General features: G+C 34.7%; 1 protein-coding gene across 2 annotated transcripts in view; it reads right to left on the bottom strand.

Moving 5' to 3' along the window:
• Positions 1-26,911, bottom strand: part of SCAF11 (SR-related CTD associated factor 11) — a 71,058-nt gene that overhangs the window by 26,554 nt on the left and 17,593 nt on the right. For both annotated transcript variants that reach the window (XM_045829099.1, XM_045829100.1), the window contains exons 2-5: positions 23,409-23,462; positions 15,056-15,137; positions 12,413-12,570; positions 1,213-1,290 (exon numbers count right to left, since the gene is read on the bottom strand). In XM_045829099.1, coding sequence (XP_045685055.1) covers positions 1,213-1,290; positions 12,413-12,570; positions 15,056-15,116 — 297 coding nt within the window. In that variant the 5' untranslated portion in view covers positions 15,117-15,137; positions 23,409-23,462. The remainder of the gene's footprint in view (positions 1-1,212; positions 1,291-12,412; positions 12,571-15,055; positions 15,138-23,408; positions 23,463-26,911) is intronic.

The raw sequence follows: 26,911 nt of genomic DNA, 5'->3' as shown, positions 1-26,911 counted from the left end.
TGATAAAAGGAGACTTGACTTTGGGTGGTGAACATATAATGCAACAAACAGATAATGTATTTATAGAACTGTGCACTTGAAACCTATATAATTATAACCATCACCTCAATAAAAATCAATAAAATTTTAATTAATTAACTAATGAATTAACTTACTCTTAAAAACTGTCAAGGTCATAGAAAAAAAAAAGCCTGAGAAAATGTTGCAGATTGAAAGAGATGAGACATGACAAATGATTGTAACACATGAGCAAAGACTTTCTTTTGCTATAAGGGACATTGTTGGAACAAATAACAGCATCTGGTTAAAATATATTAATTATTTTTAAAAATCTCTTTCTTAGACAGTTTACTTAACCATTTACTGTCCTTTTCTCTTTTAACCTTTTACTCATAAACTCAGGAATGTGTTCCAATTTCTTTTTTCTTTTATTTGTAAGCCAAAAATGTGCATACAAATCATAATCATGGTTCCTAGTAATTAACACCAATGAGATATGTACAGTGCATGTATCTCACAGACATGATTAACATCAAGCATTACAATAAAATTACACTTAATAAAAGAATAAAGTCATCTGCCTATGCCAACCTTGAAACTCTGAGAAGTCCCTCTCAAGATTTCCACAAACCTCCTTATCTTTCTCCAGTTAAACTCATTTTCCTTTAAGGAAGCACCAGAATTTAAGATCAAAGACACCATTTTACATTTAATTTTACCATCTTTATCTCCTCAACATTATGTTTTCTTTTATGAAAACATACCTTTCAGATATTCTGGACTTAAGTTTTTTACAGGGTTGGTCTTTGAATCTAATAGTCCATTTCAAATATTTTTTAATTAAAAAATGTATTCAAGGCACTATCCAATTAATCAACAGATACAGACATCCTTACAGTAACAATATTCTAAAAATTGAAATATTCTGTAACTAAGACTTAATGTGAAACTACTTTTAGGGATTTCATACATTTTGTAAAAAACATAATATGACTACAATGAACATGTCCTCTTTAAGGGGCAAAGTAAAAAAAGAGTTGGAATTTCTGAATCCTTGTAGAAAACTTGAGTTTTTTATGCTGCAGAAGAATGATAATAGCATATTAAACCTAAAGTTGAACAAGTCACAAATTTACTCAAACTGGAGATCTTTTAAAACAAACTGAAATAAGTTTATACTGTTCATGTTGCAAAATAAAATATAAGCCTTACCTTAACACAGCCTTCCAACGCGCTGACTTTAAACACTGCCTGGAATGGTTTTCGGTCAATAGGGCATGAAGCCAGTGTCTGAAAATTGATTAACAAAATAAAACTTGAGAAACGTTTCCTTGGAATAAATGAAAATTAATCTATAACAAACACACTTATGATAAGCTTTCCACTGGAACAGGAAACAGAAAAATATTTTTTCTTCTTTTAAGGGTGAGGATGAAAAACTTTCCACCTGTATCCTGACACAGAGTAATAAATACCTTAAATTTGTTTAATTCATTCAAATATGAAGCATCTACTGCATTGTAGGTAGGTGGAATACAATGATGAAGAGAGAAAAGATCTCTATGATCAAGATAATACCTATTGAGACCTACTTGTCCAGTTGAGAACTCCTGGGGTAATGAAAACAGAGCTGGGCTGAAACCAGTAACTCTGTGACCTAAAGCTCTTGGGCAACTTGCTATCACAGCTGTAAAAGGAATAGCTTGTGCAGGTCCCTTACAGATTTTAATATTCTATGGCAATAATGTCTCCAAAATTAATTATTTTAAATAGGTGGTTAAACCAGCAATAAACATTTTTTAAAGATATGAAGAAAATGAAGGATTCCTCCACTCCCTCCCTCCTAGACGTCCTCTCCAGAAGTATGGCATTTTGCCATGTATAATGCGCATTTTCTGCCCACATTCTGAGGGAAAAATAAGGATGCACACTACACATGGGTAGTACTAATTCCCTATCTATATAAATGTTTTTAATTCTTTTATTTATGCTTATGCATTAAAAGTGTAACCCTAAAAAGCAATAATGATATCTGTATGCAAAATACCCTGGAATATGATAATGTTTTGTTTTTAGAAATAAATAAATAAATAAATAAATAAATAAATAACTGAATTAAAAAATTAAAATGCAAGATTTCCCCCCCCTGAAAGTTTGGGCCAAAAATGTGGGTGTGCATTATACATGGGAGCTTATTATACACGGGAAAATATGGTAGTTCCTTATATATCCTTTCAGAGATAACCAATGAGTGTATATATATATATTTTAATATAAAATATAATTAATTCATATGCTGAATTGAATTCTGTCTCTTAGTTATGTGTTTTAGTTTGTATTACCACCTCAGAGCTGCCTCATTCTTAATAGTGTGGTATGCCATATTAGTTTTAATTTTACATTTTCTTCTTTGAGTTAGGTTGAACATATATTCATGTTTTTATAAGTTTTCAAATTGCTTTAAAAAAAAAAACTGTCTATTCATGCCCTTTGCCTAGCTTTTTTTTAAATTAGGTTGCTGGTCCTTTCCAAATGGAATTGTGAGCATTCTCCATAGACTAAGAAAAATTGTCCCTTAATCATTCTGTCAATCTAAACCAACTTTATTTTCATCTAAATATATTTCCTATACCTTAAAAACTGATGTGAATTAACTATAATTAAAGAGTTCCTCTGAATCCTTCCCAGGTAGTTCAGTTGGTTGGAGCATTGTCCCGATACACCAAGATTGTGGGTTTGATCCTCCATCGGGGCACATACAATAACAACCAATGAATGCATAAATAAAGGGAACAACAAATTGATGTTTCTGTTTCTCTCTAAAATAATTTTTTAAAAGAATTTCTCTGATAATACTATTAAACATTTGCACAGGAATGGGTTTGTATTATCTGAACAATTTAAGATGGAGCTGTCTACCAGAATAGAAGAATAGATCCTACAGCCTATGGCAAAAACACTAAAAGGTGGTATTATTAATACCTATGGTTCAATAATTCAAAAGTCAAACAGGATTTTAACAATTTAATATTAATAGTCTAAAAGACCACATATAGTAATGGAATTTTGATAAAATCTTACATTCCCTAGTGAAAAACTGTTGTGATTTTTACCATTCTGGACTTTGGTTCATATCGAGATATGCTTGTACAAGTTGCAGGCAGGTCAGACTATGTGAGGCCAGTGATTATATATTTTCACAAAGCTTGCAACTCACTTTGGAGCAACCAAAATATAAATTGAGTTACTTTTATTACTGTTAAAGTAAGTAAGCCCTGATAAAATGCTTTATTTACCACATCTGAATTAGGAAATGTGACCTTACTATATATTAAATTGGTTCAGATAGAATCCAGCTCAGCTTACTTTTAAGTACTATAGATTTAAGATGCTGCTATTTTCCCCACAGAAAACTTGACCTTAAGCTTTACTACAAGTAATGACAAAGGTGTCCACATCTTTTTAATAATGCACTGCCAAGAGCAATTCTAGTTCAAGGAACTCAACATCATGATTATGTGTGGTTGTGTTTACCACATTAGCATTTACTGTATGTAATTCTTAGTCTAGGGGTTAATACATTTATAATTCAAAAGAATAAGTAAAAACTTTCAAGTACTCATTTTTATGAAGTTTCAAAACATACTTTAATTTCTATTAAAGGTAAATTTTGATAAACATTCCTAAAAAGATAAAATAATAAATGAAAATGTGTTTCCTTCAATGTTTTTTAAAAAACTATTTAGACAATGTGTAGAGGCTCTGGATTTACATTGTACTTTTATATCTTGTCCTTGGGTGTAACCCTGTGCAAGTCAAATAGCCACCCTGTATCTCAGTTACATTACTAGTGAAAATGGGGTTAATAATATAACTTATTTCTAAAGTATTTATGGGAAAAAGGAACGGAAATTCTTAGAAGAGTGTGTGATATATACTAAATATTGTATAAACTCCACCAACTAGGTTTGCTGGACTAACAATAAAAAGGCCTGGCTGATTAACAGAAAGATAACCCTCACTATGATGTACAAGTTACATACACATGTGAGAGACGTGAGTTCTTCATGACTTTTTGTTGGACTTGCAAAAGTTCATGACATGTAAAAAGTAAAGTTTGTCATTTTATTATATCTATTCCAATATGTAATACTTACTAAGATACAAAGAAAGCCACTCTGTGTGTTCAAAAAATTTATTCTATATCAGATGCACTGAATCTTTAAAAAACTCTGAAATTACACAATCCCACTTTCTTCTTTATTAAATTTCCTCTGTTGACATCAGCCAAATGATACTTTTTCCTTTACAATGTTCAAACTGACAGCTTTAACGTGAGCCATTCCATTCTGATCTGTTTTAAATAATGGGGTTTTGAGTAAGATTTTGTTTTTATTCTTTTTTACTTAAGCATAATTACCATGGATTTGTCTAAGGCTTCATTTGAAGGTTTCCACTGTTATTATAAAAACAAAAAGAAAAAAAAAACAGTAGTTGGAAAAATCACTGCTATCTATTATCACAATCTGCATGCATATACTTATACTTCCTAAAAATAATCTAGTTCACACTAGAAAGTAAAAGTTAATAGATTTTCTTTGATTCAGTCTCAGCCATGAGAAAAATTTCTTAAAACCGGTTACCCTCTCCAAGTTAACAAAAGCACAGGTTGGAAAACAAGCTACCTAGCATAGACAAAAATACCTTTGCTATGCTACTGAGAAATGATGATATTCATTTCTGACCACAAAACAGCTCTGCAAAGCATTTCAAAGGGGAAACAGAAAAGTCAGTTATTCTAAATTAAGTCTTCATAGCATTAAGTAGGTCTTTAATTTTAATGTTAAATGTCTACTGTAAGGAAAGTATAGAACTACTTCAATACAAGTTCAAAGACACCATCAATAGATACAAAGGCATGAAGTTATACATAATGTAATGAAAAAGTTTTACAAATATATCTTTTAAAAATTGTTCACATTGCTCTAATTTTAAGGCATTTCCAAAGGTACCTCACCCTTAGATCCAGCAGATATCCATTTGAAAAATCCAAAGACATTTTACTCTTAGTTTTCAAGAGTTTTTGCAACTCAACTAATTTTCTTTTTGAGTTGTGTGGTTGAGCATTTTACTGTGAATGCTCTGTACTAAGATTATATCAGCTAAGGAGGCAATTTTGATAGAACAAAAATCTTCCTAATGATTTCAATAAGACATACCCTAGTATTCTGAAGCGTTGTAAATTCCCAGCTCAGACAAACCCATATTTAAATGTAAGAAGAGGAAACCTTCCTTATTTGGGAATTCAGGATTCTTGATTTCTAATATTTCTTGCTTTCTGCTGCTGCTCTATCCTCAATCACAAAGGCTGCCTACAGATAGCCCCTCCTAGAGAGAGAGAAGCAAGTGTTAAAGATAAGTGCTTAAAGACTCTAAGTCTCAGTACCTATGCTTACAGCAAGGTTTGTATGTTCATGGGAATCTCTACAACATCTATCTTTGCTACTAACAAACACAGCACGTTATATAAAACTGCAGTTCAAAATCAAATAAAGATGACTTAGAAATGTAAACTATTACAGGTCAGTGCTTATTTTAAAGCTATTTACCGGGACATATCCTTTTAAGTTGATGGTTCCAAGATACCTAGCCTGGACCTCCAAAGAAGTGCTCAACCTGTAGTCAGCCTACATGTTCCCTACTACACTTAACCAGTTCTTTCAAGACAGTCCTTGTCAATCCGTATTAGTGAAACTGTGATTCTTTATAACAGATTTCAGGAATGTATTCCTAAAAGTCAAATGGCTATCAGTGACAAAATTAACACCGAGAAGGCATTTTCTCTAATTACTTAAAGGAAATCTTTCAGGTTCTCAACTATACAACAGTTGGGTAGAATTGCTTTTAATTTTTATTTCTTTTGATATTTAATAGTTAAGACTTTCTTTTTCTAATATAAAAACAGAAAATTTTATAAACTACTTGTATAAATCATTTTACAAAATCTGGTATTTAAAGTGAGGCCACATAGAAATATATATTATTTCATCCAACTGATAAAAAACAACTATGAAATGAAAGTCTATTACATATATGCTGTAGGTAATGAGTGTTCACAATGTAAAAATTTTCTTTGTCCTATTAAGGGTTTTACCAGAGGATTAATCTACAAGGTGAAAGCAATGGGGGATTTGAAAAAATCAAGTCACGAATTCAATTTCTGGAGAAATCAGAACTAGCAACCTCTTTAATTCACTTTAAGGATAAAGAGAGACAGCCCTGAATCACCTATTGCAGAGGCTGTAATAATTAAATGAAATAATGTATTTGACTATGCTTTATAAATTATAAGGGTAAGTACTAATAGTAACATTCCACAGTAGGTTTAAATTATTATTATTCACAGAGAACTACATAACAGAGAGGTTTGGTTTAGTTCAAGAATAAAGAAAAATTAAAATTATAGGAAAAACTGATTGAAAAAATCCATCCAATAAAACTTTGAATTACATAATTGAAAAATTACATAATTGCCAGGATGATATATAGATTTATATTCACAGTATAAAGGAATATCTGTATGTAAATACATAAATAGTCAAGATACCAGTCAGTCATATTTTGATTTTTGATGTATTATTAATTAAAAAATGTACTTCTCACCTGTCTGCATTGAACACTGTTGTTTGACTTCTTCAAGAACTGTACATCACCATAGTAAGATCTCTTCATTTCTAGTCTCATGAGAGAAAACATACCTTTGCCAACTGTCCAATTTTGATTTCATTAACCTCACTTTCCCAAACTGAAGCTGTCAGAATTCAGTATGAAATAGAAGACTAAGGTAAATAAACTGAGGGAGGATAACTTATTTATAGTAAGAAAGGTAATGACATTTTAAAAATTACTTAAAGATAAGAAAAATGTTTTGTATTATTTAAAAGATAAAAGAACTCTGGTGGTATCAAGAACCTCATAATCACATATATTATTGTATGTCCCTTTAAATGAAGTAAAAACTCTTGAATACTTCAAGTATGAGCCATTTATAAGTTCTCAAACATTAACTGTTTAAGGGCCAAATGTTTAACCACTTCTTGGCAACCTGCCAAGTCATAAATTTTCTTAACCTGTGTGTGTGTGAATGGGGTATCTTCTCATCTATGAAGAATCATCATTATGATGAGCTATCACCACTACAGGCATGTGTCAGACTTCTCTAGCCTTCGCCTTTCTGATTATTGACAGTCACACGTTGCTTAACAACGGGGACACATTCCGAAAAATGCGTCATTATGTGATTGTTACACAAACCTAGATGGTCTCGCCTACTGTACACCTACACTCTATGGTACAGCCTATTGCTCCCAGGCTATAAGCCCATACAGCACACCCCAGTACAAAACAGACTAAATTAAACACACAAAAAATGATGCACTCAAGAGACAAGGTATTCACAAGATGTACGAGGCTGCTGCCAGTTTAACACAGCATACTGTTTTATAGCAAACTTTTTTTAATAGGTAAAAGAGTACATTATAAAATAACAATAAAAAGTATAGCATAGCCCTGGCCAATGTGGCTCAGTTGGCTGAAGTGTCATCCCATAAACCGAAAGGTCGAAGGTTTGATTCCTGGTCAGGATACATGTCTGGGTTGTAGGTTCAGTCCCCAGTTGGAGCATGTGCGAGAGGTAACTGGTTGATGTTTCTCTCTCCCTCCCTTCCTCTCTCTCTTAAAAGAAAAGTACAGTGTAGTAAATCATAAACCAGTAACATAGTTGTTTGTCATATCATCAAGTATTATGCACAGTACATAACTATTGCTATACTTTTATGACTGGCAGTGCAGAGGGTTTGTTTACGCCAGCACCACCACAAACATGTGAGTAATGAGTTGTTTCACACACTGTGACGGCTACAACTTCAAAGCGAGAGAATTTTCCCACTCCATTATAGTCTTATTGGACCACTGTTGTAAACGCAGGCCGTAGCTGACCAAAATGACATCATGTAGTACATGACTGTACTTTAAAATGTGCAAGTTCAGACAAACTCATGTGCAAGTTAAAAACTCTATGTTTAGACTGTGTTTTTGCTCACAGGGTGGGTAACATAAATAACTCTGAGTGGCTGATAAACTTTAGTATATTGGCTCTATACGTATTTCATCAGTTTAAAGGCTTTCTTTTGTTTAATTGAAGATTCTCAACTGTAATATTGATGCTTTAACAAAAATTTCAACTCTCCTTAAGTGTTGACTACTGTGTCTTTGTTTAGTTCACTATTCTATTTCTATAATTTTATAAACCAAAAGGCTTATTATGAGTTCCTTGAAATTAAACATAGTTATAGTGGACATGCTTAACCTGAATTTGCTCTAGTGTCCTTAAGGGCAGGCAATTAGGCCATGGGACATTTAGGCCACCACAGGTTCCATTATCCTGAATCTTTTTGCTCTAAAGTAGATTCTATGAAATACCTAAAGACTAAGTTCAGTTATTTAATCACTTTAAAGTCCTTACCTGGCTTTTGTTTTAAATAACCACAAATCAAAATTTTAGAGCATGAAAAGACTGAAATTAACTTTGGATATAGATACTTTAAAAACACAAAAACTTTCAGGAATGTGTCCAAAACAAATATACTCAATTTTTATATACCTTAACTTTACTTGTTCCTTACAAAGCAGAATTTCTTCATGCCTAAAATGTTAAAGGGAAGATAAATTGAGTCCTTCTTTCTGGTTCTTGATATCCACTCTGAATCATATTTCAGTGAACCTTAAGTACAAATTTTCAGACAGTACAGCTGAATTTCTGAAAAACACATAAGACTAGGAAGATGATCCTGCATACATTTTGTACTGTTTTCTTACTATGTATATATCCAACCACTATAAATCTCACTTTGGCCCTACGTGGTGTGGCTCAGTGGATTGAACGCTGGCCTGCTAACCAAAGGGTTGCCAGTTTGATTCCCGGTCAGGGCACATGCCTGGGTTGCAGGCCAGATCCCCAGTGGGGGGCACATAAGAGGCAACCACACAGTGATGTTTCTTTCCCTCTCTTTCTCTCTCCCTTTCCTTCTCTCTAAAAATAAATAAATAAAATCTTAAAAGAAATCTCACTTTAATTTCTACTTTCCTACTAGAAGTGAACATTAGTAAAAATTTAAACTACAGATCAATTTTTAAAAATTATTTTAATTTCAGGCTATCCTTGAGATGCTTAGAAACAAATTAGCATTCAGAATCCTTGCCTTGAATATCAAATAAACACTGACAGTGATTTAAATGAAAGAATATTACCATAGGGCCTGGATAATTAGTAGACTATGAATATAGACATTTACTTCCTAATCCTAAAATCCAAAGTAAACTATATGCCTTCTCTTTAAAAGCAGGAAGGGTTTGAGTCCTGGCTACTGTGGCTCAGTTGGTTGGAACATCATCCCATAAACCAAGAGGTCACAGGTTTGATTCCTAGTCAGGGCACATACCTGGGTTGTGGGTTCAGCCCCAGGTTAGGGCACACAAGAGAGGCAGCTGGTTGATGTTCCTCTCCCTTTCTCTCCCTCCCTCACCCCCTCCCTTCCCCTCTCTCTAAAATCAATGAGCGTGTCCTCAGGTGAGGATAAAAAACAAACAAACAAAAACAGGAGAGGTTTGAGGAAAATGAGAAGAGACTAATAACTTAATAGCCATGGAAAAAACACTAGTGAATCTAAAATCTGATCCTATTTGTCAGAGTATATATATACACTTCAAAACACATCTAATTTTTATCATTCCAATAAAAGATTCAAACTAAAAATTTAGTTCGAAGACTAGGTGATTTTGTTAAACGGTATTCATTTATTACTTAAACAATTTATTAGTAGATTGTACTCTTCTTACCACTCTAATGGTTTATTTAACTGATCTGGTGGCTGCTATCCCCATTAAGGACAATAAATTCAGAATATTCTGTTTACTTTCCATTTTCAAGGTTAATTACTTTTATTTACCACAACACCCTACCCCCATCACAATTTAGTTGCAATGGCAGTACAGCAGATAAGTACTCCTTTAAAAGCAATTTAGCTTCAATGAAATGTTTATATGCAAGAGTAACACAAAAGAAGTATTACATGCAAGAAAGGTGTCGAATGCAACATTATGTATGTTATCAAGTATTTTCAACTTAAAAATATTTAACAAGAGTTAAAAGCCTTGGTAAGTTTAGCTCTGTTCAGTAGGGTTAAATATATACACACTGTACAACCAAGTAGTTCCACTTCTAGATATATACTCTAGAGAAACCAGGAACATGGACACCATAATAAAATTTATGGTTGTATGAAAGATGCATGTAGAACAGGGGTGTCCAACTCATTTTCACCAAGGGCCACATCAGCCTCGTGGTTGCCTCCAAAGGGCCAAAATAAATTTTAGGACTGTATAAATGTAACTACTCCTTAACTGTTAAGGAGTTGAAATTACATTTGGCCTTTTGAAGGCAACCTCGAGGCTGACGCGGCCCCTGGTGAAAATGAGTTGGACACCCCTGATTTACAGTATAAGGAAGGATGGAGAATCATGTCTATTTTACAAATTCTAATTTTCATAGAGAAAAACACATACTCAGATTATGTTGCTGAACTTCACAATTATGTAGTCACTGAACACAATCTCATGAAAAGCACTAAATTGGAGCCTTCTACCAATCCGGTAATACTGCTTCTCTACTAAAAGCAAATCTCTGTTTTATAAACATTTAATCACAAAGCAAACCCAGATGCACTAAATTCATCGCAGACAAAATCTTTAGTTGGGTGGTAGAGAATAGGCATTCTTTTTGTTTGTTTGTTTTCTAAATGTCAGAGTTCTCGGTCGGACTTGAAAACACTTTAAAACAAGTCCTTGGCAACCTCCAAATTATTCTTGGTGACGGTGCTATCCCTTCTGGCCATATCTTGGGACCAGAAGAGTAAAAAAAAGTCACCTTTGAGAATAAGCATTCTTATTTCATTAGTCAGTGCTCCTGCAAACACAGAGATCTATAATTATATCAAATAATTAAACTCAAAATACTTTCCCCCTAAATACATTTTCACCTATCCTTAGTCCCTTTCTGCCAAAGACCAGTTTAGGTTTTAATCTAAATAGACCTGTTTCGAAGTATATGACTATGAATTCAATTGGTACAAATCTTTCCCCCCTTCTCCCAAACCCCAGTTATAGTCAGTGTACAGTTATGTTCTCCTTTCCACACTACTTATAAAAATATGAGTACAATGTAGAACTCCAAAACCCCAATTACGTAATCAATGAATACCATATTTTTAGGACTAGAAGACGTACCTAGGTTTTAGAGGAGGAAAATAGGAAAAAAAAGTTGAAGAAAAAAATGTGATAAAACACTTAATAACATAAATAACATAGGCTGCTGCCCCCCCACAGTGAGTCAGATAAGCTATATTTGGAATATAAGACGCACCCCCTTTCCTCCCAAATTGGGGGGGTGCGTCTTATAGTGCGAAAAATATGGTTAAGTCCAATGTATTTAGGGATATCAAACAATTTGAATGTAATTAATGTTAAAAATATTTGACATTTGCCTCCTTTACTAATACTTATACACTGACAAAGTACTAATTCTGAACACATAGTATTAATATGACAATGAGTTATTTCACAACCCATAACAATGGGCCTTACAATGAATATTCAATGTACCAGTACTATGATCAACTTACACAGGCCCAAATTGAATCAACACAATACATACATTAAAGTCTGCAAGTGTCCTGTTTTTTAATCATTTATAATCTATGAAGAAATTTGGTAATATAACTCAGACTCTGAAATGAGTTCAGACTAAATTAGAAAGTGCAATTCAAGATTCATTTCTGCTTTTTAAGCTTTGAAACCTTGGCCAAGTTACAGAATGCAAAAATCCAAATCTCCTCATCTGTAAAACGGAAGGACATTATTACATCTGCTCTGGTTGTCCCAGAAGGCTGCTATAAACACGAAATCAAATAATCTATGTAAAAATTCTCTGGAAAATATAAAACACGAAGTAGACAGAACATATTAGTAGTAAAGAGATATTATCCCAAGAGGATCAAGTACACTGAAGATGAGTAACTATATTTCTACCAGAAAAGAATACTTAATCTGTTATGCCTATAAAGTTATTAAAAATTTTTAAAGGTATATATTTAAAATTTTTATAAAAGAACAAAAGCTGAATATACTGACAGAATTTGAATAATACAGGGAAATTTTTCCAAAGTAAGGGGAACACATATTACTGTGAAGTAATTTATGAAAAGGAGTGTCAAATCTTTAGACTAGGTGGAATGAAATCATGGTAAGAAACTAAAATACAATAATATTTAATACTTACTTAATATTTAAGACTCACCTCTGCCCATTTAAGAATACAGGTCATACAGAAGACATGATTACAGCTTTCTGGAAAACCAACTTCCTTCTCTAACAGGCAATTAAGACATATAGGACATCTGTCAGCTTCACTGTACAACAGAACAGTGGTAGCAGTATTATCTTTGTTTTCTTCACCTGTAAAGGAAAGCAGCCATATATTCTTTTAAGTTCCCCAGACCAAATGACTTATGTTTGTGGCAATATCATGAGCTAGAAAACAACAAAGGGCCTTTCTTCTATGAAGTAATTAGATCTAGATACATTATAAAAACATACTTTGAGCATAATACTCCCAATATTAATTTATATTTTTAATAGGGCAATGAAAAGAATTTTTCATGCATTTATTTTTAAAATTATCACATGGCTTGAAAATTTAGAAGTAAAAAAAAGTCACAGTGACAAATCTCCCACTCATATCTACCCCCATCTATCCAGTTCCACCCAACATTTCACAACTGTTAAGTTTCCTCTCCATTCTTTCCAAGATTTTTTTAATGCATAGATAAGCAAATCCTAACACATGTTCTTTCAAATCTCCTTCACACATATGCTAGAACACTATACACACCAGTTTGCTTTTTGTATCGTTGAACCTACTGATGAACATTCACCTGTTTTCAACCTTTAGTTATTATAACAATACTGCAATGAACAACTTTGTAATTTCATATTTTAATAGTTATTTATAGGATTAAATTCCTAAAATGAATTATGTCAGATCAACACATATGTACATTTTTAATTTGGATATACCAAGTTATACCTCTAAGGGTTTGCACTAATTTAAATACCCACCAGCAATGTAACCAACATACAAAATTATGCATTGCTGACTCAAAAGTAAATAAAGGCAACTCCAAAATTCAACATAAAATGAAACAAAAATAAAAAAAAATGGTCAGTTGAAACGTGAACAGTATACACCAAGCAAACAGAAAATCTGGGATCTTCCTGGGAGCAAACATCCACACTAGTGTTCAGATCTGAAGACTAACCATTAGGACCAACCTCGGTAGGGAAACTTTCTAAGAGATTCCCATGTTAAAACAAGACCCTCAAGTGATGCTAAAGTAGTTCCAACAAAGGTTCAAGGAAAAACATACACAAATCCTCTGCAGGAAAGCATCCTTAATTTAGCCCTCCAGGATTCCACAAATTAAATTTATCAAATATGAGCTCATAATCAAACATTACCACACCTAAGAAAATAAACTGCCTTGAGTAAGAATTAGCAGAAACAAGAATTTATTTAGATTTATTTATTTTTATATTTACATGTTATATTTATTTATTATAAATTTATTTAGATACACACTGACTTCAAATATTGGAATTTTCAACTACTACATAGAATGACTGAACAGCAGACTAGACCCAGAAGAAAAAAATAATTGTGAACTGGAAGAGAAAGAAAATTACTCAGACTATAAGAGACACACAGGCAGATATCACCTATGAAAGAAAGGTTAGAAAATGAGGTCAGACCCAAGTCTAACATAATTGAAGTCCAGAAGAAAAAAATAAAGGAGAGGCAATGGTTAAAGCAATAATTACTGGGAAATGATAAAATAAACAAATAAAAAAATGATATGCCAAACAGGAGAAATGAAAATAACCTGTACCTTGAAGCAATGTAGCAAAGCTATACATTAATGGTGAAAACAATATTAAAAGCAAAAGAAAGAAAATATAGGTCATCCAAAACAGAATGACAAGGCTGAAAAGAGCTCTTCATAGCAAAAAATGACGAAATTAAGTGCTAAGAGGGGGAAAAAAACTATCAATTCAGAACTGTGTCTCTATCTTTGAATAGTTTTGAGAAGAAAAAAATAAATACAAAAACAGATTTTATCACCAATAGACTTTCCAGTAACGGAACTTATGGGATTCTTTCAGAACAAAAGGAATGGAGCCCTGGCTGGTATATAGCTCAGTTGATCGAGAGCAGGCCTGAGAACCAAAGGGTTGTGGTTTGGTTCCCAGTCAGGGCACATGCCTGGGTTGCAGGCCAGGTGCTCAATGGGGGGCATGCAAGAGGCAACCACACATTCATGTTTCTCTCCCTCTCTCTCCTTCCCTTCCCCCTCTCTAAAAATAAATAAATTTTAAAAAAAGGAATGGAGAAAAACGACCCCCTCAAATATTCTATCTGTGTCAAATATCATTTGTGGTATTTAGAAAAACAAACAAAATGATGAATGACTACAACCTATAAAACTAGAGCAAGATGGTCAGAGTTAAAGTGTTCTAAGGTTCTTTTACTATTGGCCATGAAGGTTAAAATTAACTTTAAGAGCAGAGGAAAATACCACCATTATTTTACAAACAAAACAAAAGACAACAATAACAGAAAGTTATTCATACATCAGTAGAAAGCAAAAATTCAAGAAGAAAAAGAAAAGAGCTCAAGAAACCAAAAACCTTGAGAAATCAAAAATAAGACATGAAAAAAGGGGAAAAAATGTGTGTACTTATTCAGGCAGCTTATTTCAGAATTTAAGAACAAAAGTAAATAAAAATAAAAATCCTTGTATATTTTGAAATGTATACAAGTGAACAGTTTGAATACACTAAGTTTTGCTTTCAACATAAGAACTTTATAAAAATGAAAAATTACCTTCCATATCTTCATACTCCTGATCTCCCACATTTAAGGTATATACAGTTCTCTTCTTCATTTCTCCTTGAAAAGGGGTTTCCTATAGGGTGAATTATAATAGAGAATTTTAATGTATGCCTTCTCTCAATAATATAAAAAAGACCCAAAACTGTGAGAAATTATTTTACACATGAAAGAAAACAGTACACGCCAGTAAACTCTGTGGATAATCCAGTACACTTTTACAGTCCTTGCCATCAAGCATACAGTCTTACTGAAAGAAAAAGCCTTAAAGAGTATTAAAACAATAAAGACTAAATGATAAATTGTGTGGTCAGACATATAAATATAATTGGAGCTTAGAAAAAAGGAGATCAATTTGGACTAAATTTTGCCACGAAGGTGATAAGTTATATACGTGGAGGAATTCAAGGCAATAAAGGAGAAACATAGTATCAAGGAAAAACCATCATTTACCTAGGCCAATCTGACAAGAACAAGAATGAGTGAGTGAAAAGTGTGTGTCCTGAGAAAGGATGAGCATGTATGCCAAGAAGTTCATCTGAAAGATTACAGTGAGGGGTAAGGAAAACAAAAAGCAGAGCGATGTAAAGCAAGTAGGGTTTGATTATAGAAGTATCTCTAAGGGTTGATGAGAAGTTTAAATTCGATCTTATAGATTCCCCTGAAGAAGACTAAAGTGATAAAAGTGATGTAAGTGATTCATTTAAAAGAATGACCTGCCAGCAAAGCACAGAATGGGTTTCAGCGGGGAGACATTAGAAGCTGAGAGATTTGCATAGCTACAGTAACTGGCAGTGAAGTGGACAGAAAAGCATGAAATTAAAGAGTTCAAGAATCTGTGGGATTTGATGACTAAATACAGAAATAACAATATAAGGAAGGAATCAAAGATTATTCTGGCCTAGAGAATTAGAAAAATGGTGATTACAAGAGGCAAATGAGAAGTGTGGGAGAGGGAATTAATCTGTTAGTAAAGAGGAACAGAGGTATGAGGTAAAAGTTCTTTAAATCAACTCTTAGAATTCTTTCTTGAATTGATGCAAGACATGATTTCAATGAACAATTCAAATACTTTATAGAATATCTAGACACAAGAAATCACTAATTTCATCTGTTATCACTCTCCCACATGTATATTAAGTACTTTTAAAAATAAGTTTTCCTAAATAATTTACACATGCTAGTTTCTACATTAAAAGAATCCACGGCCCAGGAATATTCTTTATTAGGTTTATATAAGAAGATATGCAGAGGCCTGACTTTGGTTAAAAAACCAACTGTAAAGCAGAAGATAAGAAATTTAGTAGAATGCTGTATATGATAATAACTTAATGGTTTTACTGGATTAAGAGTTTAAAATTAGTCAGGAATAGAGTTACTTGAAAAGTCAACTCAATCACAGTCTACCTTAATAAAAGTAGAATGTCAAAACGGAGAGCAAAACTTCTCATTCAGCCTACAGGTACAACCTGTTTTAGTGCTAGTGCTATTCTTTCGGGACAAACAAAATGATGAGTGTCCAGGGAAGATGACTAGAATGTGACAGCCCTGGAAACCATACCACCATATGCAGAAAGGTAAGGTAGTAAGACTGTTTAGCCTGGAAGAACCTAAAGAGTAAGGAGAAGGTTAGCAGTTACCTTCAAATGAAATGGGATGCTCTGCAGGGAGGTAGAATAATCTATCAGTGAAGGTATTCAAAGAGAGCTCAACAATATATCGTGGGACTTTTTTTTATTCCAAAGTTTAGTGAGTGCTACGAACATACTGTTAGGCAATGCCCCAAGTACAGAGCTGATTAAGACACAAAGTCCTGCCTTTATATTCTATAGGGGGAGATAAAGTAAAATATCTAGTGCGTTAAATGTTGAGAAGTGCTGTAGAGAAAAATAAAACAATACAATTATTTTTAAAAGCCATACAATTAGGCTGAATCGTATGGTTAAAAGTGAGAAAGTGGAGAAGCTGTTATTTCATGCAGTGTTTAGAAAAAACCTTTTTCACAAAGTGACATGTTGACCTAGCAATCTGAAAGAAGCAATAGTGTTACATAGGTATCTGAAGAACTGAATTCTAGGCAAAAAGAACAGCAAATATGAAAGTCCAAAGGCAGACTAGAGGAGCATGTCTGGTGTGTTCAAGGAACAAAAACAGATTAATGTAGCTAGAATACAGTACAAGACAAGAAAAGTAGATGAGGACAGAGAGGTAATAGAACATAAAATCATGCAACATTTTGAAGACTAGGGTATTTGCTTTTTTGAGTGAGACAGGCCTACAGGGGATTTTAAACAGAAGAGGTGGCAAACCAAAAGCAGAGGCCATCATGGCGACTACTCCAATGATCTAGAGGCACAAGACACTGGCTTGTACCAGAGTACTATCAAGTATGATGAAAAGTGCTCAGATTCCAGTTGTGTTTTCAAACTACAGCCATAAAGATTTGTGGACAAGATCGAATGCAAGGTATATATTAGAGAACAAGAGTCCAGGACAATTCCAAAGTATTTTGAACTGAGCAACTAGAAATGATGGACTTGCTGAGACAGAGGATTACTTTTAAAATATTCAGGTAGCCCTGGCTGGTGTGGCTCAGTGGATTAAGTGTGGGGCTATGAATTGAAAGGATGCAGGCCAAATCCCCAGTTGGGGGTGTGCAAGAGGCAACCAGTCAGTGTTTGATGTTTCTCTCACACATCAATGTTTTTCTCCCTCCCTCCCCTCTTTCTAAAAATAAATAAATAAAATCTTTAAAAAATACAAATTAAAAAAATTAAAATATTCAGGTAGTCATAGGTTTTTCTACTTGATATTCACCCAGCAAGACAGTATCGCCCTTGCTGTGTAGTTCAGTTGGTTGGAGTGTCATCCTAATAAACCAAGGTTGCAAGTTCGATCCCTGGTCAGGACACATGTGAGAAGCAACCAATGAATGCATAAATAAGTAAAAACAACAAATCTATGTTTCTCTCTCTCTCTAATCAATAAATTAACATAAAAAATAAAGACAGTATCAATATTACCCGGGGAACTTGTTGCAAATGCAAGATACATCAGGCACAGTCCCAGATCCAGTAAATACAAATCTGCATTTTTATCAAGATCTGTATATAATTCCTATGTATTCATTAAAGCCTAAGAAACACTGCTCTAGACGACTTCCCAATTTAATTGATTTTAGAGTCATAATGCGCTCCTGTATGATCTATAATTGAGTGTAATTCTTTATTTGGGGAAAGTCATACTATAACCTCTCCCCCATTATCTTAAATATTTAAAAAATATATTTAAGTTGGACTTAATTCAATGTGGTAAAATGTTAATTGGAAAATTAACAATATTTTTAAAACCTAGGAATTTTTCAGAAGATATAAAATACCATCCTTTCATGTAGCTAAATAATTTATATCCCATTGAATAGTTCACGTTATTTGTACATTTCCTCCCTTAAGAACATTAAGTTTATATTATTTTTACATTAATATATAATTTATATTTTAAAATTAGTAGTGTCTTCTCTAACTCATGTGATAAAATACCTAACAGCTGCCCTGGCTGGAGTAGCTCAGTGGATTGAGTAAGGGCTGCGAACCAAAGCATCGCAGGTTCGATTCCCAGTCAGAACACATGCCTGGGTTGCAGGCCACGGCCCCCAGCAACCACACATTAATGTTTCTCTCTCTTTCTCCCTCCCTTCCCTCTCTAAAAATAAATAAATAAAATCTTTAAAAAAAAATACCTAACAGCTTATCACTGAGAAGCTAAGAGACCTCAGTCATGTTACAGACTACTTTTCCTTGTATGTTAGAAATCTGCTTTAAAAGCTGAGTGTTACAACTTTTTAGAAGTTGTGTGCTTATTCTGGAACATTTCATTCATTAACAATTTCCATACCTAAAAAACAATTACGCTACATTGCCAGTTTACTCATTCAAAATTATGGGGTCTTAGCATTTCCACTAGATAAGTCTCAAATTTCAGTTCAACAACTTGCAACCTGTTTATGTTTATCTGTTCTATCTGCCTAGACTCTACTTTTTAATCTAAGAATTGAAGGTTTTTAATACCAGTTTTGCTTTGAACTTCCAGTAATAGGAGCACAGGAATACAATACAGACTCATGGTCTTAGCCAGTAATTTGTGGTTAATAAAGGACCTAAGAAATAAGCTAAGGGCGGCCAGGACTATCCTTCCTCGTGGTTTCCAGAAAAGTTAGATATAACCCAATTTCATGATTAAGTATTTATGACTCTATAACTGTAAGTGATAGACTTTTTTTTTTTAAATTATGGTGAGTAGAGATCTGGAGAGAAGGAATCCTTTTTTTTAATTAAAAAAAATTATTTTAGAAAGAGGGGGAGGGAGTAAGAAAGAGAGGGACAGAAAACATCAATGTTGTTGCCTTCTGCCATCACCCCAACAGGGGCAGACCACAGAGCGTGCAACCAAGCACGTGCTCTGATCAGGAATTAAACTGGTGACCATTCAGTTTGCAGGACAATGCCCAACCGAGCCATGCCACCCATGGCAGTCATATTCTATCTAGACTATTTACTACTAAGTTCTGTAAGTTAATTATCTATAAATCAAACAATTTTCTTTTAATTTTAGTTTACCTCAAATAAATTTCTAAGAATGGATGTTCACTCTAGATTTTAGGTAAACTCTTTACTTTTCAGATGGGTTTAATTTGCAAATTTCAATTTTTAACATCTCTTCCCAGGTTGTACCTTTCCAAACCAAAATACCTTTTAAGTCAATTATCCCTAATATAATGATTTTAAAGTACTTCTACCTTCCAGGTTGCCCTTTACTATTACTGTCTCTGTTATGTGAAAATACTAATTCAAATATGTTCATAAAAATAGTTTGGGAAGAATAAATGGCCTACCCTTAAAATTTTATTTATCATAAAAGCTATCAACTTTTAGAATGTGGAATGAAAGAAAAAAAAAAAACCACTGACATGAAACAGTTTCCAGGAACTTAACACACATTTTCCCACACAAACGCTGGAATACACGGACGTGCGAGTCCCAGGCCAGGCCTTACACTGAATAGTAATACTCTGGTAGATAAGGATGTTCAGTTCCCCAGAACGGTGCTGCCCAATAGGGAATTGTTCCCTATTGGGGGAACAATATTCAAGTGCTGTAAAGCACTTGAAATCTGGCAAGTGAAAAAACTAAAATTTTAACTTTATTTAAGTTTTAATTAATCTACATATTCCAATGTGGCTGCTGGCAACTTTGTTGGATAGCACAGCTCTAGGATATAACTACCATCCTCTATAACAGAAAATTGCTTCAAGTTATACCAGCAATGCTAACAATGTATTTTCTACTACAGCAGTTGCTGGAGCACTTCAAGGAACCAGACAAAGGACCAGAGGTTTTTGGTAACAGAAACTAAACTTTTTAGCTTTGACTGGCTCCATTTAAAACTTCTACCCTTCTTCCCATCTTGTCCTTTTCCAAAGTGTGCTTCCTTCTATCAACTACAAAACAGAAGAACTTTCTTTTCCAGTTCACTTCAAAATTCCCTGTTCTTGCTTCCTCCTACTATTCTTCAAGCAAACCCACAGTACTGAAAGAAATTAACATTCTAGTTATAAATATAATGTTAAGAGTCCGACAGATCTAAATTCAAATCTTAACTCCACTACCATGTAATTAATGGCTGTTGTTATCACCATCATGGCTAGTAAGAACAGAAAAATAGGGAACGGTAATAAAATTGTTGTTTGCCCAATTTCTTTGTTTTCCCTAGACAAAAGTGAAAGACAAAGGCAAACACAAGACTGAAAAAAAGACAAATCAACATTTCTAACAAACTAATCACCAAATCCAATAAAATATTTTGTCAGAAGGTACAATCAGATCCTTTGGGTACAAAGAAAAAAAAGAAGGTATATGAATGGCCATGAGGAAGTTTAATTCTGTTTCCCACCCCATTTCTAAACCCAATCCTGACATTACAGACTCTACTATAAAAATGGGAGCCAAGGTTGAATGATAAAGACCCTGGGAGAAAGAATGGGCTGTTACTATGTTGGGCACACTTAAGCCAAGGACAAAGAATGCTTCATGAAGATGCTAAATACTATATTGATTTGTATGGCTAAGGTATTCAGAGAATCCACAGTGACCCTCTGAACTTATAGATAGGCTATTCCTATTTATTCTTTATTTCTAATATTATATCAAAGATAAATCAGTCCCCAAATTCAACTCTCTGTCCAAACAACTTTAATTTTAAAAAGAGGGGGCATTCAGGAAGGTACTCTGAGAGGTGTTATTTAAGTGATTAATGACTTGGGTACTAGTGTTAGGCAAACTTAGGCTTATGATATTGTTTACCAATAACACACATCCAAATGTTAACCATTACTATTAATGCAGCATCTTCCAGTCTTAAAATAAAGTGCCTCTCAATTATCTACTCAAAAATTTGATTCTACCTGTAAGCATGTTATTTTCCCTTGGAGAAACCACGAGCAAGGCTGTTAATCATGTCTAGGGAGGGAGTCTATCCATTATTATAGTCCAGTGGGAAAAAACAACACTGGCTGTGTTTTATTTATTATTCCTATTTTTTAATCCTCACCCAAGGACATTTTTTCATTGCTTTTAGAGAGAGAGGAAGGGGGAGAGAGGGAGGGAGAGAGAGAGAGAGAGAGAGAGAGAGAGAGAGAGAGAGAAACATTGATATAACAGAGAAACACGGATATAATAGAGAAACACTGACTGGTTGCCTTGACCAACCAGGACCAATCCTGCACCTGGGCATTTGCCCTGACCAGAACTGAACGCACAACTTTTCAGTGTACAGGACAATGCTATGCTCCAACCAACTGAGCCACACCAGCTGGGGCGGAGTGAGTGTTTCTTACAAATAAAATTTAGTTGAAGCACAGCCATGCTTATTCCTTTACATATTCCCCATGGCTGCTTTTGCATTACAATGACAAAGTTAAATAATTGCAACAGAAACCATATACTCTGCAAAGCCTAAAATAATTACACTCTGGCCTGTTTTATAAAAAGTTTGCCAATCCTATTAAAGACTATAGAAGATTGCCTAGCTTGGAGGTGTGGTTCAGTCTCTCATTACAGAGGGCTATTCAAGCTTTCTTAAGATTAGGACTCTATCTACATTGTACTCAATCTGTACTCTGGCACAACTTACTTATTATACATTTGGGTCAATGGTTCTGCAATGTCATCTTTGATTTCCTTTAAAATTCCCCTGATGGCTATGTAATCTTGTTGATTTATCTACCTTTATTTTATCAATCTGGCTTAAACTATCACAAATATATGCCCTACTGCCTTCAATTTATTCACATCAGAGTAAGGTTAAGGCAATTAACTCCTTTAGCTTGATAGTTATTTCCTTTCCAGCTTCTTGGCTACATAAATCAACTGACTCCTGCCTCTGATATGTCACTGTTAATCACTGCAGAATGCTCTGCAAGTATTATTTTTCTTACCTGAATTCCACCTTATAACAATGTTGTCAAACTTTGTAGGTAGCCTAGGTTATTCTGACATATTTTTGTTTAGAATATACTTCACTTGCATGTTTGGTGCTGAAGCTTTAATACCAGTACTCTTCATATACGGGCAAGAAAGTTCCTTTAGCACAGGTTTTAGAAAAACTCTGGCTGCAAACCTCACTAGTTGTCTGACCTTAATCTCTTTAAAGCCTGTTTTCTAGTTGGTAAAATACAGATACAGTAGTAACCACTTCAGTCATTATAACGGTTAAAACTACACAATCACATAATCCATTTAAAATGCTTAACACAAAAGTACTCAACAAGCATACAAGCACAAACACATGAAAACCTCCCCACCCCAAATGGATTTTATTAGGTATAGCATGATAAATCTGTAGGATTCAAATAGATTTTCATTATTAAAAAAAGAAAACTCCTGCATTTCAAATATCCACATATCAAAAAAAAGTATGAGTAAAAAGTTCATGAAATTTAAATTGTCAAATACTTTTTCAAACATCTTATAACACAAACATAAATAAATTCTTTATTCTACACTGGTGATATTTATCGAGATTCGGGGTTTACCTGGAAATAAAAATGTTGAACCAAGACACACAATCTAAGGTAAAAAGCAAAGAAGCCTAAAATTTTTGTGTCCTATTTTCTACTTTACATAAAAAATGGTAAATAGCTGTAACATATGGCAAGTATAGCAAAAAAAAAGGTAATGGTTAAGCTGTAACCACAATAGCGGTACCTAGGTGGTATCATTTACTTACCTGTTTTCTAAGAGGGTTATTTAAAATGTTTAATAAGTATACAAACATTCACAAGCCTTCTTACCTGTAAAATTCTTCAGGTCAAGCAGTCAGGTAATCAGTTTTCCATCAAAGTGTTCTGGGGAGGGAATTATAAAAATTAGTCCCATTTTACTCACTTTCACTCAGCTGCTCCTGCATTTAACTTGAGTTCAGAAAAAAAGATATTGGAAAGTATAAAGAACAATTTATTCCAGAGGGCCCCTGGATGTGAAAACAATTTATTTAGAATGTAAGACACTTTGACAGAGTAACTTCATGCCTTCAAATGTGAAGACACACATAGGTGCTGAAGGCCAACAATAATAAAAACATTTTATTCAGTGAAGCAGCACAAGTCACTTTCAGCATATAGGAAAAAGCCAACTGAAAACAAAGTAATGGAGAATTTAAAAAAATCTATCCCAACAAATAGATGGGTCACATCACCTTAGAAGGCAATGTAGGAAAAAAATACACAAAAAATATACTTAAACATCCCAGCATTTCAACAACTACTAGAATTCAAATTATTTCCTGAACTCAAGATCTTAAAAGTATCCTCAACCAGTTGTCACTTTTCTTTTTTCCAAACAGGCCCTGTTCTAGACCCCCCACATTTCCACAGCCTGCTTCTAATTTATTTATTTAATAAATATTTAGTCAGTTTCCCTCTTTCCTAGGCACCGCTAGGCCTTAAGCACTGATACACCTGACAAAAACAGAAACCAACAATTAACACTGTAATGCAGCAGGTACAGTCATGGGATAAGTACATTATACAAGCATACAGTGAGCATCAAATCTTTTCAAGATTTACGTGTTTAAAAAAAAGCTTACCAACTGAGACCAAATGGATTAAAAATGTGTTTTTCTACCTACCCCCTATTATAGCATTTCCATCTTTATGGACTCAGAATTGAAACTGTCTTTTTTAACATAACAGTGAGGATTTTAATTAAAAAAAAAAGGAAGGATACATGCAAATAAGAGCACACATGTCAGGTGATGTTGTGGCCATTTTAGACCTCCTCTATGGAAATGACCAATGGGCAATAAAAGACACATTGTGCCTGACCCCACATCCTAAAAGCTTATGGCCAGAAAAGGCTTTTCAAACTAATTAACATATCTACTGGTGGAGAAAGGTATTTTTTCTTCAAATTTTATAAACTAGTACATTTTTACACATTATCTGAGTATATTGATTATCTAACCAAACATGAATTAAAAAAATAGCATAGGCCTTTAATAAACAAAATGTCCCTTCAACACACCAATTTCTTTTTTTAAAATATATTTTAATGATTATGCTACTACAGTTGTCCCATTTCCCTACCTTCACTCCCCTCCACCCTACACACCTACTCCCACCCACATTCCCCCCTTTAGTTCATGTCCATGGGTTGTACATATAAGTTCTTTGGCTTCTACATTTCCTATACTATTCTTACCCTACCTCTTTCTGTTTTCTACCTACCATCTATGCTAGTTATTTTCTGTACCTTTTCCCCCTATCTCTCCCTCCCACTCCCCTGTTGAAAACCCTCCACGTGATGATCTCCATTTCTGTGGTTCTGCTCCTGTTCTGGTTGTTTGCTTAGTTTGTTTTGTTTTTGGTGTGGTGGTTAGTAACTGTGAGGTGTTGTCATTTTACTGTTCATATTTTTTATCTTCTTTTTCTTAGATAAGTCCCTTTAACATTTCATATAATAAAGGCTTGGTGATGATGATCTCCTTTAACTTGACCTTATCTGGGAAGCACTTTATCTGCCCTTCCATTCTAAATGAAAGCTTTGCTGGACAGAGCAATCTTGGATGTAGGTCCTTGGCTTTCATGACTTGGAATACTTCTTTCCAGCCCCTTCTTGCCTGTAAGGTCTCGTTTGAGAAATCAGCTGACAGTCTGATGGGAACTCCTTTGTAGGTAACTGTCTCCTTTCCTGTTCCTGCTTCTAGGATTCTCTAATTTTAATCTTGGGTAACGTAATTATGATATGTCTTGGTGTGTTCCTCCTTGGGTCCAACTTCTTGGGGACTCTCTGAGCTTCCTAGACTTCCTGGAAGTCTATTTCCTTTGCCAGACTGGGGAAGTTCCCCTTTATTATTTGTTCAAATAACTTTTCCACTTGTTGCTCTTCCTCTTCTCCTTCTGGTACCCCTATAATTTGGATGTTGGAACATTTAAAGATGTCCTGAAGGTTCCTAAGCCTCTCCTCATTTTTTTGAATTATTTCTTTATTTTTTTCTCGTTGGATGTTTCTTTCTTCCTTCTGGTCCACACAGTTGATTTGAGTCCCAGTTTCCTCCCCATCACTATGGGTTCCCTGTACATTTTCCTTTGTTTCAGTTAGCATAACCTTCATTTTTTTATCTAATTTGCAACCAAATTTAACCAATTCTGTGAGCATCCTGATTACCAGTGTTCTGAACTGTGCATCTGATAGGTTGGTTATCTCTTCGTCGCTTAGTCGTATTTTTTCTGGAGCTTTGATCTGTTCTTCCATTTGGGTCCCTTTTTTTTTTTTTTGGTCTTGACACGCCTCTTATGTATAAGGGGCGGAGCCTTAGGTGTTCACCAGGGCAGGGCAACCCATGTCGCTGTGTTGTGATGCTATATGTAGGGAAAGGGTCCAAGAGGGAACAATGGCGCTTGCTCCACTCTCTGCTGTATTTCAGTCACTTCCCTAGCTTGCCACAAGCAAACTGGGCCCCTCTGGTGCTGATTCCCACATGGGTGGGTTTGTATACCTTCTAGGACCCTGTGGGTCTCTCCAATGAACTCTCCTGTGAGGCTAGGAGTTTCTCCTGCCACCACAACCCCCACAGGTGTTTTCAATTGGTAGTTTGGGGCTTTATTTCCCTATGCTGGGGCCCTGGGTTGCACAGTCCATCCCAATCCCCAGTTGTTTCTCCCAGTTTATCTGCACACGAATGTGGGGCTTCCCGCTCCACCAGCTGCTGCCTTGCCGGCCAGCTACAGCCTTGCACACCCCACTCCACAATCCACTGCCTCACTGGGTCCGCCAGCCACCATCTTGCCTCGAGTCCTCTTCTCCCAGCTGCCCATTCCCACCCCTCCTACCGGTCTTGATGAGTGTGTCTTCTTTAACTCCTTTGTTGTTGGACTTCCACACAGTTCAATTTTCTGTCAGTTCTGCTTGTTTTTTTTTTTTTGTTTTTAAATTGTTGTCCTTCTCTGGCTGGCGTAGCTCAGTGGATTGAGCTCGGGCTGGGAACCAAAATGTCCCAGGTTCAATTCCCAGCCAGGGTACATTCCTGGGTTGCAGGCCATGGCCCCCAGCAATCGCACATTGATGTTTCTCTTTCTCTCTCTCTCTCTCTCTCTCTCTCTCTCTCTCTCTCTCTCTCTCTCCCTTCCTTCCCTCTGTAAAAATAAAATAAAATATTTTTTTAAAAAAATTGTTGTCCTTCTTTTGGTTGTGCGAGGAAGCGCAGTGTGTCTACCTATGCCTCCATCTTGGCTGGAAGACCCTCAATTTCTTTCTATTCATGATCACAGTAGTTACATATTTTTTCAACATCATA

This window comes from Phyllostomus hastatus, unplaced genomic scaffold (genome assembly GCF_019186645.2).
Source record: "Phyllostomus hastatus isolate PE091 unplaced genomic scaffold, TTU_PhHast_1.1 phas_scaffold_93, whole genome shotgun sequence".
Taxonomy (NCBI): domain Eukaryota; kingdom Metazoa; phylum Chordata; class Mammalia; order Chiroptera; family Phyllostomidae; genus Phyllostomus; species Phyllostomus hastatus.
The sequence above is the reverse complement of the archived record's forward strand: the minus strand, read 5'-3'. Positions and strand labels throughout refer to the sequence as shown.